The sequence below is a fragment of the Stegostoma tigrinum genome, chromosome 27 (assembly GCF_030684315.1).
Source record: "Stegostoma tigrinum isolate sSteTig4 chromosome 27, sSteTig4.hap1, whole genome shotgun sequence".
In the NCBI taxonomy this organism is placed as follows: Eukaryota; Metazoa; Chordata; class Chondrichthyes; order Orectolobiformes; family Stegostomatidae; genus Stegostoma; species Stegostoma tigrinum.
The window spans coordinates 45,953,760-45,969,323 of NC_081380.1; the positions used below are offsets into that span (position 1 = coordinate 45,953,760).

Genomic DNA, 15,564 nt, shown 5'->3' on the forward strand with positions numbered 1-15,564 from the left:
GGGACTGTACCCCAGTGAGAGTCAGTGTGTGTGTGGGACTGTACCCCAGTGAGAGTCAGTGTGTGTGTGGGACTGTACCCCAGTGAGAGTCAGTGTGTGTGGGACTGTACCCCAGTGAGAGTCAGTGAGTGTGGGACTGTACCCCAGTGAGAGTCAGTGTGTGTGTGGACTGTACCCCAGTGAGAGTCAGTGTGTGTGTGGGACTGTACCCCAGTGAGAGTCAGTGAGTGTGGGACTGTACCCCAGTGAGAGTCAGCGTGTGTGGGACTGTATCCCAGTGAGAGTCAGTGAGTGTGGGACTGTACCCCAGTGAGGGTCAGTGTGTGTGGGACTGTACCCCAGTGAGAGTCAGTGTGTGTGGGACTGTACCCCAGTGAGAGTCAGTGTGTGTGGGACTGTACCCCAGTGAGAGTCAGTGTGTGTGGGACTGTATCCCAGTGAGAGTCAGTGAGTGTGGGACTGTACCCCAGTGAGAGTCAGTGTGTGTGGGACTGTACCCCAGAGAGAGTCAGTGTGTGTGGGACCGTACCCCAGTGAGAGTCAGTGTGTGTGTGTGGACTGTACCCCAGTGAGAGTCAGTGTGTGTGGGACTGTACCCCAGTGAGAGTCAGTGTGTGTGGGACTGTACCCCAGTGAGGGTCAGTGTGTGTGTGGACTGTACCCCAGTGAGAGTCAGTGAGTGTGTGGGACTGTACCCCAGTGAGAGTCAGTGTGTGTGTGTGGGACTGTACCCCAGTGAGGGTCAGTGTGTGTGTGGGACTGTACCCCAGTGAGAGTCAGTGTGTGTGGGACTGTACCCAGTGAGAGTCAGTGTGTGTGGGACTGTACCCCAGTGAGAGTCAGTGTGTGTGGGACCGTACCCCAGTGAGGGTCAGTGTGTGTGTGGGAGTGTACCCCAGTGAGGGTCAGTGTGTGTGGGACTGTACCCCAGAGAGAGTCAGTGTGTGTGGGACTGTACCCAGTGAGAGTCAGTGTGTGTGGGACTGTACCCCAGTGAGAGTCAGTGTGTGTGGGACTGTACCCCAGTGAGAGTCAGTGTGTGTGTGGGACTGTACCCCAGTGAGAGTCAGTGTGTGTGGGACTGTACCCCAGTGAGAGTCAGTGTGTGTGTGGGACTGTACCCCAGTGAGAGTCAGTGTGTGTGGGACTGTACCCCAGTGAGAGTCAGTGAGTGTGGGACTGTACCCCAGTGACAGTCAGTGTGTGTGGGACTGTACCCCAGTGAGAGTCAGTGAGTGTGGGACTGTTCCCCAGTGAGAGTCAGTGTGTGTGTGGGACTGTACCCCAGTGAGAGTCAGTGAGTGTGGGACTGTACCCCAGTGAGAGTCAGTGTGTGTGGGACTGTACCCCAGAGAGAGTCAGTGTGTGTGTGGGACTGTACCCCAGTGAGAGTCAGTGTGTGTGTGGGACCGTACCCCAGTGAGAGTCAGTGTGTGTGGGACTGTACCCCAGTGAGAGTCAGTGTGTGTGTGGGACCGTACCCCAGTGAGAGTCAGTGTGTGTGGGACTGTACCCCAGTGAGAGTCAGTGTGTGTGGGACTGTACCCCAGTGAGAGTCAGTGTGTGTGTGGGACCGTACCCCAGAGAGAGTCAGTGTGTGTGTGGGCTGTACCCCAGTGAGAGTCAGTGTGTGTGTGGACTGTACCCCAGTGAGAGTCAGTGTGTGTGTGGGACCGTACCCCAGTGAGAGTCAGTGTGTGTGGGACTGTACCCCAGAGAGAGTCAGTGTGTGTGTGGACTGTACCCCAGTGAGAGTCAGTGTGTGTGGGACTGTACCCCAGTGAGAGTCAGTGTGTGTGGGACTGTACCCCAGTGAGAGTCAGTGTGTGTGGGACCGTACCCCAGTGAGAGTCAGTGTGTGTGGGACTGTACCCCAGAGAGAGTCAGTGTGTGTGTGGGACTGTACCCCAGTGAGAGTCAGTGTGTGTGGGTCTGTACCCCAGTGAGAGTCAGTGTGTGTGGGACTGTACCCCAGTGAGAGTCAGTGTGTGTGAGACCGTACCCCAGTGAGGGTCAGTGTGTGTGTGGGAGTGTACCCCAGTGAGGGTCAGTGTGTGTGGGACTGTACCCCAGTAAGAGTCAGTGTGTGTGGGACTGTACCCCAGTGAGAGTCAGTGTGTGTGGGACTGTACCCCAGTGAGAGTCAGTGTGTGTGTGGGACTGTACCCCAGTGAGAGTCAGTGTGTGTGGGAGTGTACCCCAGTGAGAGTCAGTGTGTGTGGGACTGTACCCCAGTGAGAGTCAGTGTGTGTGTGGGACTGTACCCCAGTGAGAGTCAGTGTGTGTGGGACTGTACCCCAGTGAGAGTCAGTGTGTGTGTGGGACTGTACCCCAGTGAGAGTCAGTGTGTGTGGGACTGTACCCCAGTGAGAGTCAGTGTGTGTGGGACTGTACCCCATTGAGAGTCAGTGTGTGTGGGACCGTACCCCAGTGAGAGTCAGTGAGTGTGGGACTGTTCCCCAGTGAGAGTCAGTGTGTGTGTGGGACTGTACCCCAGTGAGAGTCAGTGAGTGTGGGACTGTACCCCAGTGAGAGTCAGTGTGTGTGGGACTGTACCCCAGTGAGAGTCAGTGTGTGTGTGGGACCGTACCCCAGTGAGAGTCAGTGAGTGTGGGACTGTACCCCAGTGACAGTCAGTGTGTGTGGGACTGTACCCCAGTGAGAGTCAGTGAGTGTGGGACTGTTCCCCAGTGAGAGTCAGTGTGTGTGTGGGACTGTACCCCAGTGAGAGTCAGTGAGTGTGGGACTGTACCCCAGTGAGAGTCAGTGTGTGTGGGACTGTACCCCAGAGGGAGTCAGTGTGTGTGTGGGACTGTACCCCAGTGAGAGTCAGTGTGTGTGTGGGACCGTACCCCAGTGAGAGTCAGTGTGTGTGGGACTGTACCCCAGTGAGAGTCAGTGTGTGTGTGGGACCGTACCCCAGTGAGAGTCAGTGTGTGTGGGACTGTACCCCAGTGAGAGTCAGTGTGTGTGGGACTGTACCCCAGTGAGAGTCAGTGTGTGTGTGGGACCGTACCCCAGAGAGAGTCAGTGTGTGTGTGGGCTGTACCCCAGTGAGAGTCATTGTGTGTGTGGACTGTACCCCAGTGAGAGTCAGTGTGTGTGTGGGACCGTACCCCAGTGAGAGTCAGTGTGTGTGGGACTGTACCCCAGAGAGAGTCAGTGTGTGTGTGGGCTGTACCCCAGTGAGAGTCAGTGTGTGTGTGGACTGTACCCCAGTGAGAGTCAGTGTGTGTGTGGGACCGTACCCCAGTGAGAGTCAGTGTGTGTGGGACTGTACCCCAGTGAGAGTCAGTGTGTGTGTGGACTGTACCCCAGTGAGAGTCAGTGTGTGTGGGACTGTACCCCAGTGAGAGTCAGTGTGTGTGGGACTGTACCCCAGTGAGAGTCAGTGTGTGTGGGACCGTACCCCAGTGAGAGTCAGTGTGTGTGGGACTGTACCCCAGAGAGAGTCAGTGTGTGTGTGGGACTGTACCCCAGTGAGAGTCAGTGTGTGTGGGTCTGTACCCCAGTGAGAGTCAGTGTGTGTGGGACTGTACCCCAGTGAGAGTCAGTGTGTGTGGGACCGTACCCCAGTGAGGGTCAGTGTGTGTGTGGGAGTGTACCCCAGTGAGGGTCAGTGTGTGTGGGACTGTACCCCAGTAAGAGTCAGTGTGTGTGGGACTGTACCCCAGTGAGAGTCAGTGTGTGTGGGACTGTACCCCAGTGAGAGTCAGTGTGTGTGGGACTGTACCCCAGTGAGAGTCAGTGTGTGTGGGAGTGTATCCCAGTGAGAGTCAGTGTGTGTGGGACTGTACCCCAGTGAGAGTCAGTGTGTGTGGGACTGTACCCCAGTGAGAGTCAGTGCGTGTGGGAGTGTATCCCAGTGAGAGTCACTGCGTGTGTGGGGCTGTACCCCAGTGAGAGTCAGTGTGTGTGGGACTGTACCTCAGTGTGAGTCAGTGTGTGTGGGACTGTACCCCAGTGAGAGTCAGTGTGTGTGGGACTGTACCCCAGTGAGAGTCAGTGTGTGTGGGAGTGTATCCCAGTGAGAGTCAGTGTGTGTGGGACTGTACCCCAGTGAGAGTCAGTGTGTGTGGGACTGTACCCCAGTGAGAGTCAGTGTGTGTGGGACTGTACCCCAGTGAGAGTCAGTGTGTGTGGGAGTGTATCCCAGTGAGAGTCACTGCGTGTGTGGGGCTGTACCCCAGTGAGAGTCAGTGTGTGTGGGACTGTACCTCAGTGTGAGTCAGTGTGTGTGGGTCTGTACCCCAGTGAGAGTCAGTGTGTGTGGGACTGTACCCCAGTGAGAGTCAGTGTGTGTGTGGACTGTACCCCAGTGAGAGTCAGTGTGTGTGGGAGTGTATCCCAGTGAGAGTCACTGCGTGTGTGGGGCTGTACCCCAGTGAGAGTCAGTGTGTGTGGGACTGTACCTCAGTGTGAGTCAGTGTGTGTGGGTCTGTACCCCAGTGAGAGTCAGTGTGTGTGGGACTGTACCCCAGTGAGAGTCAGTGTGTGTGTGGACTGTACCCCAGTGAGAGTCAGTGTGTGTGTGGGACTGTACCCCAGTGAGAGTCAGTGTGTGTGTGGGACCGTACCCCAGTGAGGGTCAGTGTGTGTTTGAGTTTGAATGAGTGAGGGATGATTTAAAGGCTGTAACTATGACGATTTACTTTGTTTTTCACGTGACTCGATGTTTTTGTTCTGCATTTTGCACTAACCAGTGTTTTTCTGAATGTGCTGAAAGGAAATTGTGATGGCGATGACCTCGAGGAAGAACATAGTGCCCGTGGCTGACAGTTTCACCTGGCCAGATCCCAGCTCCCTGCCCGAGGACATGAGGGGCATTCTCAAGTTCAACAGCATTATGTGAGCCCAGATCTGCATCCCCGTGCTCCCTCAATCCCAGTTCCTGTGCTCCCTCAATCGCAGTTCCTGTGTTCCCTCAATCCCAGTTCCTGTGCTCCCTCAAACCCAGTTCCCGTGCTCTCTCAATCCCAGTCCCCGTGCTCCCTCAATCCCAATCCCCGTGCTCCCTCAATGCCAGTCCCCATGCTCCCTCAATCCCAGGCCCCGTGCTCCCCCAATCCCAGTCCCTGTGCTCCCTCAATCCCGGTTCCCGTGCTCCCTCAATCCCAGTCCCCGTGCTCCCTCAGCCCCAGTTCCCATGCTCCCTCAATCCCAGTCCCCATGCTCCCTCAATCCCAGTCCCCGTGCTCCCTCAGCCCCAGTCCTCTTGCTCCCTCAATCCCAGTCCCTGTGCTTCCTCAGCCCCCATTCCTGTGTTCCCTCAATCCCAGTCCCCATGCTCCTTCAATCCCAATCCCCGTGCTTCCTCAATCCCTATCCCCATGCTCCCTCAATCCCAGTCCCCGTGCTCCTTTGAGCTCAGTCCCCGTGCTCCCGCAGCCCCAGACCCCGTGCACCCTTAATCCCAGTGCCTTTGTTCCCTCGATCTCAGTCCCCATGCTCTCTACACCATTGGCCAAAACTGATCGGAATCCCATCTGCATTCTGGGTGACCCCAGTACCTCGGCACAGAGAGTTCCACCTCGTTGTAGGCTCACCTTCTCCTCCTTCTCTCCCCTTCTCCTGTCATTCCACCTCCTCAGATCAGAACCAGGTGTGGATGGTGGGCCATTCAGCCCTTCGAGCCTCCTCCTTGTTCCAGGAAAGTGGTAGTTCGTATGGTACATCTGTGTATTCTCCCACACTCACGCCAGCAAACAATCTCTGTATCGGAGAGATCCCTTCCTACAGAATTCCAAACATTCACATCCCCAGGGAATGAAAAAATGTCCTCATCATCCCAATTCCAAACAGCCAAAGTGAGCCAACATTGTAAAACATATTTCTCTCTCTGAATTTCGATCCAGCTTTTCGTTCATCTTTGAAAATGGGTTGTGATTGGGTTGAAATTTATTTCCCTTCGCTTGTTGCCTTAATCTACGACTGAATGGTTTTCTGGGCCATTTCCAAGGCAGTCAAGAGACTGAGAATCTAGAGTTATACATTGGCCAGGGGAGGACAGCAGTCTCCTTACCTGTAGACATTGATGAACCAGTTTTTACAAGCAATCGTTTCATGGTCATGACTTTTAATGTCACAACTGTTGTATTGGATTTAAATTCATCTCCCCCAGCCCATCAGCATATCCCCCTTGCTCCCTCCCAGACCCACGGAGTCCCCACTCTCTGAGTGACGGAAGATTTTCCTGAATTTCTGACTGGATTTGTCCGGGACTGTCTTACATTGATGGTCTCTCGTTTAACAGGTCCATACTTTAGCATTTTCAATGGGATTGATCAAGAGAGAACGTGGAGGTGGGGGGAAGGTGGGGAAGGCTAAGGAACAGAGAGAAAGAGAGAGAGAGGAGAGATATTGCGTAAGACAAGAGAGACCGATGTTGGAAAGGAGAGAAATGAGAAAGAGAGAAGAGGGAGAGATTTAAAAAAGAGTGAGGAGAGAGAGAAAATAGAGAAAGAGAGAGGGAGGAGAGAGAGGTTGAGAAAGAGAGAGGGAGGGGAGAGAGGTTGAGAAAGAGAGAGGGAGGGGAGAGAGGTTGAGAAAGAGAGACGGAGGAGAGAGGGGTTGAGAAAGAGAGAGGGAGGAGAGAGAGGTTGAGAAAGAGAGAGGGAGGGGAGAGAGGTTGAGAAAGAGAGACGGAGGAGAGAGGGGTTGAGAAAGAGAGAGGGAGGAGAGAGAGGTTGAGAAAGAGAGAGGGAGGGGAGAGAGGTTGAGACAGACAATAATAGAGATTGAAGACAGGGAGAAGAGAGAGAGAGATTGAGGAAGAAGTGATGAGAGAGAGATGCATTTCATTGTGGTGTTAAGAGCAAAGGGGTCAGAATCTGTGTGGGGATGTTGGCGCAATGGTGATGCTGTTGGATGAATAATCCTGGGATAGTTGGGATCAAAATCCCACAGAGTAACTGGTTAAATTTAAATTCAACTGATAAATCTGGGAATGTAAAGCTAGTTACAGTGAAGGTGACCATGAAACTACTTCCGGGTAATGAATACCCACATGATTCACTGATGTCCTTTAAGGAAGGAAATCTGGCCTCCATGTGACTCCAGGCCTGTTCAGTTTAAGGGCACTTGGGGATAGTGAGACGTGAAGACCTTGTCGCTGACACTCACATGTTGCGGGGAAAAACAAATCGATCAGCTTTGAAAGTGACCAGAGCTGAGCCATTCTGGGGAGAAGGTCAGAAACAGATCTCGATGTAAATGTCGGGAGCATGGGGAAACACTGCGATCAATAATTACTGACACTGAAGGAGTGATTAACCTTCGATGCTCAGATTTATTTTGGCTGGTGATAACGTGTGGTATACAGCCAAAACAGGTGGGTGGACCTTGGATTCAATAAAAATAAAACCTGGGTCTAAGTTTAATGATGACCATGAAATCATTGTCAATTGTCAGGAAAAAATACCATCTGGTTGACTAATGTCCTTTAGGGAAGGAATCTGCCATCCTTACCTGGTCCGGGCCTACATGTGACTCCAGACCCACAGCAATGTGGTTGACTCTTAACTGACCTCTGGGTAATTCAGGATGGACAATAAATGCTGCCTAGAAGTGATGCCCTCATCCCGTGATTAAATTAGACACAAAGCAACCACATTTTCACTGAATGACAGTACGGGTTTGAAGGGCTGAATGGCCTCCTGGTGCCCAATAAGATTTGTGTAGCAGCTTCTCTGTTTCCTGATTGGATATGCTGGGGTTTGTTTCTGTAAGCAAAATCTTCACCTGCTTGTGTTGTCCCCCACTCTCCCTCTCGTACAGGTGGTCTCACGAATACCAGGATGCCAGCATCGAGAAAATTTTGCGCTTCCTTCACGCTCCTGCCCAGAATAACCACCCGCTTGGTCCAGCAGACACCGGCTTGAAGACCGTCCCACCGCACCTCAGCTAAGCCACAGCTCGGGACTGAGCCACACTCCACCTGACAGTCATGGATAGGACAGCTCTCGGACATCACTCCCTCCTCCTCAAACACTGGTAGCAATCATTGTGCATCAAGGCAACAGCTATGTAGCACAGAGATAATAGGAACTGCTGATACTGTGGAGCTGGACGAACACTGCAGGTCAAGCAGCATCAGAAGAGCAGGAAGGCTGACATTTCGGCCCTAGACCCTTCTTCAGAACTGGGGTCTACGGCCGAAACGTCAGCCTTCCTGCTACTCTGACGCTGTGTTCATCCAGCTCTACACCTTGTTATCTCAGATACTCATATAATCAGGGGCCAGCATATGGCTTTGGCCGTGATGTTTGGGAGCAGCTCTGTCTCTGGCTGGTCTTGGATGTTTCTCAGTGAGTTGGAATCAGGAGGGGAAGCGGTAGACGCCTGAGTAGTTTTCCTTGTGAGGCGAATGGGGGAGATTCCTGTGGACATCCCAACCTGTCAGCAATGCAGCAAAGCTCTATTGTTTCGCTGGTCGGATGTTGCTGGTTCTAGTGAGGGCAAACGCTGTCCTCTCTGTTGTGGGAACCATACAGGAGTGCAGCCCACTGCTGGTGACACTAGTGCAAGCCCTGCACACATTTCTGCCATCATCCACCAACCTGTGGTAATGAAAGCTCAGGGACGATTACAGTAGGCAGGGCATCTGCTTTGAGATGGTGAATCATAGAATCCCTACAGTGTGGAAGCAGGCCATTCGATCCGAGTCCACATTGACCCTCTGAACAGCATCCCACCCTGACCCAGCCCCTACCCTATCCCCGTAATCCCCATAACCGAACCACCCTAACCTGCACATCTTTGGACTGTGGGAGGAAACCAGAGCACCCGGAGGAAACCCACGCAGACACGGGGAGAACGTGCAAACTCCACACAGACAGTCGCCCGAGGCTGGAATCGAACCCGGGTCCCTGGTGCTATGAGACAGCGTTGCTAACCACTGAGCCACCGTAATTCACACTCAGGGATATCCTCACATTGCTCTCGGCCATTCACACTCTCATAGCTCGCCTTCCAAATACCCTCTACACTCCCTGAAATTCAGGTCACCTCTGTTCCACACAGTGACCCCGGTCAGAGATCCCCTCTCTACCTCCCACCAACACCACATTCCCCCTACCCCACCCCCCACTCACAATTACCCTTCCCCAGACAGGGTCCCACTCCCTGCCACTCATTACATGGGGCCCCTCCCTCCACAGGGTCATGCAAATCTAACCAGGGAAGAGGTTATTTTCAATCTTGTCTTGAATGAAGCAGGGTTCGTTAGTAATCTCATACTCAGGGATCCTCTGGGGAAGATTGATCATAATATGGTAAAATTTTGGATTCCAGTGAGTCGTGACATAGTTCATTTGAGGGTAAAGTAGTAAATGTATTTACAGCCACTCATGAGGGATGAGTTGGCTAATGTAGACTGGAATAGTTGATTTAGAATGTGACCATTAGTGAACATTTTAATAAATATTTCATAATTCTCAATTCCTCAACGTTTTGCTAAACAAACACACCAAGTTTGTACCTGGAAGAGAAATACCGATGTAAAAGGGAACAATGAGTTTGTACGGCTTACATAAGAAGAGTGCTGATTGGATGGTTGAGTGGGCTATGGTTGGGAGAAGCATTTCCATGAATAGTGCTTGAAGCAAGCCTGGTAGTTAACTGACAATCAGAAATTCCCATCTCTCAGGTTCTTTGTATTTTCCTCATCCTTGACAAGGATTTGCTCTGTCCCTCCTATCCTCTTTCATCTCTTGCCTCTGCATCCTGGTTCCTCCATCTGCCGCCCGCTGTCTTACCCCTCAGCTAGCTCAGTCTGTGTATTAACGGTCTTTATGCTCCTTTAGCCAACATTGCTACTTAATCATGTATGAGCTGAAATAGGTTTACTGTTCTAATTGATCCCTCTTCCTGTGCCTTTATTAACTCGGTGCGAGTATGTATAACCTGCCAGAAATGAGACATGTACAGATCAGATTCTGACCGCTGCCTGAATTTATTCCAAATGCCTTCAAATCTCTCTTTCCCATTCAGGAGCATGACATTGAAATAATCAACTGAACTATTTACAGCGCAATTTAATTCAAAGAAATCATTTATAGCTGATTTTGTGAAGCAAATTCTTCAATAAAATATCTTCATGACAAGAGAGATTCGAACATCGCACACTGGACTTTTCCTTTTTGTTTTAGTAATGAAGGCACCCACACTGCAGTCTCACCGTGCAATACCTACCCTTCCGACAGTGCCCACTCCCTCAGCACTGACCCTCCGACAGTGCCCACTCCCTCAGCACTGACCCTCTGACAGTGCCCGCTCCCTCAGCACTGACCCTCTGACAGTGCCCGCTCCCTCAGTACTGACCCTCCGACAGTGCCCACTCCCTCAGCACTGACCCTCTGACAGTGCCCACTCCCTCAGCACTGACCTTCCGACAGTGCCCACTCCCTCAGCACTGACCCTCTGACAGTGCCCGCTCCCTCAGTACTGACCCTCCGACAGTGCCCACTCCCTCAGCACTGACCCTCCGACAGTGCCCGCTCCCTCAGCGCTGACCCTCCGACAGTGCCCACTCCCTCAGCACTGACCCTCCGACAGTGCCCGCTCCCTCAGCACTGACCCTCCGACAGTGCCCGCTCCCTCAGCACTGACCCTCCGACAGAGCCCGCTCCCTCAGCACTGACCCTCCGACAGTGCCCCCTCCCTCAGCGCTGACACTCCGACAGAGCCCGCTCCCTCAGCACTGACCCTCCGACACTGCCCGCTCCCTCAGCACTGACCCTCCGACAGTGCCCGCTCCCTCAGCACTGACCCTCCGACAGTGCCCGCTCCCTCAGCACTGACCCTTCGACAGAGCCCGCTCCCTCAGCACTGACCCTCCGACAGAGCCCGCTCCCTCAGCACTGACCCTCCGACAGTGCCCGCTCCCTCAGCACTGACCCTCCGACAGAGCCCGCTCCCTCAGCACTGACCCTCCGACACTGCCCGCTCCCTCAGCACTAACCCTCCGACACTGCCCGCTCCCTCAGCACTGACCCTCCGACAGTGCCCGCTCCCTCAGCACTGACCCTTCGACAGAGCCCGCTCCCTCAGCACTGACCCTCCGACAGAGCCCGCTCCCTCAGCACTGACTCTCCGACAGTGCCGCACTCCCTCAGCACTGATCCTCCGACAGTGCCCGCTCCCTCAGCACTGACCGTCCGACAGTGCCGCACTCCTTCAGCACTGACCCTTCCGACAGTGCCCGCTCCCTCAGCACTGACCCTTCCGACAGTGCCCACTCCCTCAGCACTGACCCTCTGACAGTGCCCACTCCCTCAGCACTGACCTTCCAACAGTGCCCACTCCCTCAGCACTGACCCTCCGACAGTGCCCACTCCCTCAGCACTGACCCTCTGACAGTGCCCACTCCCTCAGCACTGACACTCCAACAGTGCCCGCTCCCTCAGCACTGACCCTCCGACAGTGCCGACTCCCTCAGCACTGACCCTCCGACAGTGCCCGCTCCCTCAGCACTGACCCTCCGACAGTGCCCGCTCCCTCAGTACTGACCCTCCGACAGTGCCCGCTCCCTCAGCACTGACCCTCCGACAGTGCCCGCTCCCTCAGCGCTGACCCTCCGACAGTGCCCGCTCCCTCAGCACTGACCCTCCGACAGTGCCCGCTCCCTCAGCACTGACCCTCCGACAGTGCCCCCTCCCTCAGCACTGACCCTCCGACACTGCCCGCTCCCACAGCACTGACCCTCCGACAGTGCCCGCTCCCTCAGCACTGACCCTCCGACAGTGCCCGCTCCCACAGCACTGACCCTCCGACAGTGCCCGCTCCCTCAGCACTGACCCTCCGACAGTGCCCGCTCCCACAGCACTGACCCTCCGACAGTGCCCACTCCCTCAGCACTGACCCTCCGACAGTGCCCGCTCCCTCAGCACTGACCCTTCGACAGAGCCCGCTCCCTCAGCACTGACCCTCCGACAGTGCCCGCTCCCTCAGCACTGACCCTCCGACAGTGCCCGCTCCTTCAGCACTGACCCTCCGACAGAGCCCGCTCCCTCAGCACTGACCCTCCGACACTGCCCGCTCCCTCAGCACTGACCCTCCGACAGTGCCCGCTCCCTCAGCACTGACCCTTCGACAGAGCCCGCTCCCTCAGCACTGACCCTCCGACAGAGCCCGCTCCCTCAGCACTGACTCTCCGACAGTGCCGCACTCCCTCAGCACTGACCCTCCGACAGTGCCCACTCCCTCAGCACTGACCCTCCGACAGTGCCGACTCCCTCAGCACTGACCCTCCGACAGTGCCCACTCCCTCAGCACTGACCCTCCGACAGTGCCCACTTCCTCAGCACTGACCCTCCGACAGTGCCCACTCCCTCAGCACTGACCCTCCGACAGTGCCCACTCCCTCAGCACTGACCCTCCGACAGTGCCGACTCCCTCAGCACTGACCCTCCGATAGAGCCCACTCCCTCAGCACTGACCCTCCGACAGTGCCGACTCCCTCAGCACTGACCCTCCGACAGTGCCGACTCCCTCAGCACTGACCCTCCGACAGTGCCGACTGCCTCAGCACCGACCCTCCGACAGTGCCGATTCCCTGAGCACTGACCCTCCGACAGTGCCGATTCCCTCAGCACTGACCCTCCGACAGTGCCCACTCCCTCAGCACTGACCCTCCGACAGTGCCCACTCCCTCAGCGCTGACCCTCCGACAGTGCCGACTCCCTCAGCGCTGACCCTCCGACAGAACACACTCCCCCAGCACTGACTCTCCGACAGTACCGACTCCCTCAGCACTGACCCTCCGACAGTGCCCACTTCCTCAGCACTGACCCTCCGACAGTGCCCACTCCCTCAGCACTGACCCTCCGACAGTGCCGACTCCCTCAGCACTGACCCTCCGACAGTGCCCACTCCCTCAGCGCTGACCCTCCGACAGTGCAGCGCTCCCTCAGCACTGACCCTCCGACAGTGCCGAGTCCCTCAGCACTGACCCTCCGACAGTGCCGATTCCCTCAGCACTGACCCTCCGACAGTGCCCGCTCCCTCAGCACTGACCCTCCGACAGAGTGGCGCTCCCTCAGCACTGACCCTCCGACAGTGCCGACTCCCTCAGCACTGACACTCCAACAGTGCCCACTCCCTCAGCACTGACCTTCCGACAGTGTGGCACTTCCTCAGCACTGACCCTCCGACAGTGTCCACTCCCTGAGCACTGACCTTCCGACAGTGCCCACTCCCTCAGCACTGACCCTCTGACAGTGCCCACTCCCTCAGCACTGACCCTCCGACAGTGGTCACTCCCTGAGCACTGACCTTCCGACAGTGCCCACTCCCTCAGCACTGACCCTCCAACAGTGCCCGCTCCCTCAGCACTGACCCTCCGACACTGCCCGCGCCCTCAGCACTGACCCTCCGACAGTGCCCGCTCCCTCAGTACTGACCCTCCGACAGTGCCCGCTCCCTCAGCACTGACCCTCCGACAGAGCCCGCTCCCTCAGCACTGACCCTCCGACAGTGCCGCACTCCCTCAGCACTGATCCTCCGACAGTGCCCGCTCCCTCAGCACTGACCCTCCGACACTGCCCGCTCCCACAGCACTGACCCTCCGACAGTGCCCGCTCCCTCAGCACTGACCCTCCGACAGTGCCCACTCCCTCAGCACTGACACTCCAACAGTGCCCACTCCCTCAGCACTGACCCTCCGACAGTGCCCGCTCCCTCAGCACTGACCCTTCCGACAGTGTGGCACTTCCTCAGCACTGACCCTCCGACAGTGCCCGCTCCCTCAGCACTGACCTTCCGACAGTGCCCGCTCCCTCAGTACTGACCCTCCGACAGTGCCCGCTCCCTCAGCACTGACCCTCCGACAGAGCCCGCTCCCTCAGCACTGACCCTCCGACAGTGCCGCACTCCCTCAGCACTGACCCTTCCGACAGTGCCCGCTCCCTCAACACTGACCCTCCGACAGTGCCCGCTCCCTCAGCACTGACCCTCCGACAGTGCCCACTCTCTCAGCACTGACCCTCCAACAGTGCCGACTCCCTCAGCACCGACCCTCCGACAGTGCCGACTCCCTCAGCACTGACCCTCCGACAGAGCCCACTCCCTCAGCACTGACCCTCCGACAGTGCCGACTCCCTCAGCACTGACCCTCTGACAGTGTCCACTCCCTCAGCACTGACCCTCTGACAGTGCCCACTTCCTCAGCACTGACCCTCCGACAGTGCCCACTCCCTCAGCACTGACCCTCTGACAGTGCCCACTTCCTCAGCACTGACCCTCCGACAGTGCCCCCACCCTCAGCATTGACCCTCCGACAGTGCCCACTCCCTCAGCACTGACCCTCCGACAGTGCCGACTCCCTCAGCACTGACCCTCCGATAGAGCCCACTCCCTCAGCACTGACCCTCCGACAGTGCCGACTCCCTCAGCACTGACCCTCCGACAGTGCCGACTCCCTCAGCACTGACCCTCCGACAGTGCCGACTGCCTCAGCACCGACCCTCCGACAGTGCCGATTCCCTCAGCACTGACCCTCCGACAGTGCCGATTCCCTCAGCACTGACCCTCCGACAGTGCCCACTCCCTCAGCACTGACCCTCCGACAGTGCCCACTCCCTCAGCGCTGACCCTCCGACAGTGCCGACTCCCTCAGCGCTGACCCTCCGACAGAACCCACTCCCCCAGCACTGACTCTCCGACAGTACCGACTCCCTCAGCACTGACCCTCCGACCGTGCCCACTTCCTCAGCACTGACCCTCCGACAGTGCCCACTCCCTCAGCACTGACCCTCCGACAGTGCCGACTCCCTCAGCACTGACCCTCCGACAGTGCCCACTCCCTCAGCACTGACCCTCCGACAGTGCCGACTCCCTCAGCACTGACCCTCCGACAGTGCCGACTCCCTCAGCACCGACCCTCCGACAGTGCCGATTCCCTCAGCACTGACCCTCCGACAGTGCCCGCTCCCTCAGCACTGACCCTCCGACAGTGCCCACTCCCTCAGCACTGACACTCCAACAGTGCCCACTCCCTCAGCACTGACCCTCCGACAGTGCCCACTCCCTCAGCACTGACCCTCCGACAGTGCCCACTCCCTCAGCACTGACACTCCAACAGTGCCCACTCCCTCAGCACTGACCCTCCGACAGTGCCCGCTCCCTCAGCACTGACCCTTCCGACAGTGTGGCACTTCCTCAGCACTGACCCTCCGACAGTGCCCGCTCCCTCAGCACTGACCTTCCGACAGTGCCCGCTCCCTCAGTACTGACCCTCCGACAGTGCCCGCTCCCTCAGCACTGACCCTCCGACAGAGCCCGCTCCCTCAGCACTGACCCTCCGACAGTGCCGCACTCCCTCAGCACTGACCCTTCCGACAGTGCCCGCTCCCTCAACACTGACCCTCCGACAGTGCCCGCTCCCTCAGCACTGACCCTCCGACAGTGCCCACTCTCTCAGCACTGACCCTCCGACAGTGCCGACTCCCTCAGCACCGACCCTCCGACAGTGCCGACTCCCTCAGCACTGACCCTCCGACAGAGCCCACTCCCTCAGCACTGACCTTCCGACAGTGCCGACTCCCTCAGCACTGACCCTCTGACAGT

At 56.8% G+C, this 15,564-nt stretch overlaps 1 protein-coding gene across 1 annotated transcript in view; it reads left to right on the forward strand.

The window, feature by feature from the left end:
- The window catches only part of sarm1 (sterile alpha and TIR motif containing 1), a 46,099-nt gene extending 35,977 nt beyond the window's left edge, over positions 1–10,122 (forward strand). Inside the window, exons 8-9 of the mRNA XM_048557321.2 lie at positions 4,727–4,848; positions 7,777–10,122. Coding sequence (XP_048413278.2) covers positions 4,727–4,848; positions 7,777–7,906 — 252 coding nt within the window. The 3' untranslated portion in view covers positions 7,907–10,122. The remainder of the gene's footprint in view (positions 1–4,726; positions 4,849–7,776) is intronic.
- Positions 10,123–15,564: the final 5,442 nt, after the last annotated feature.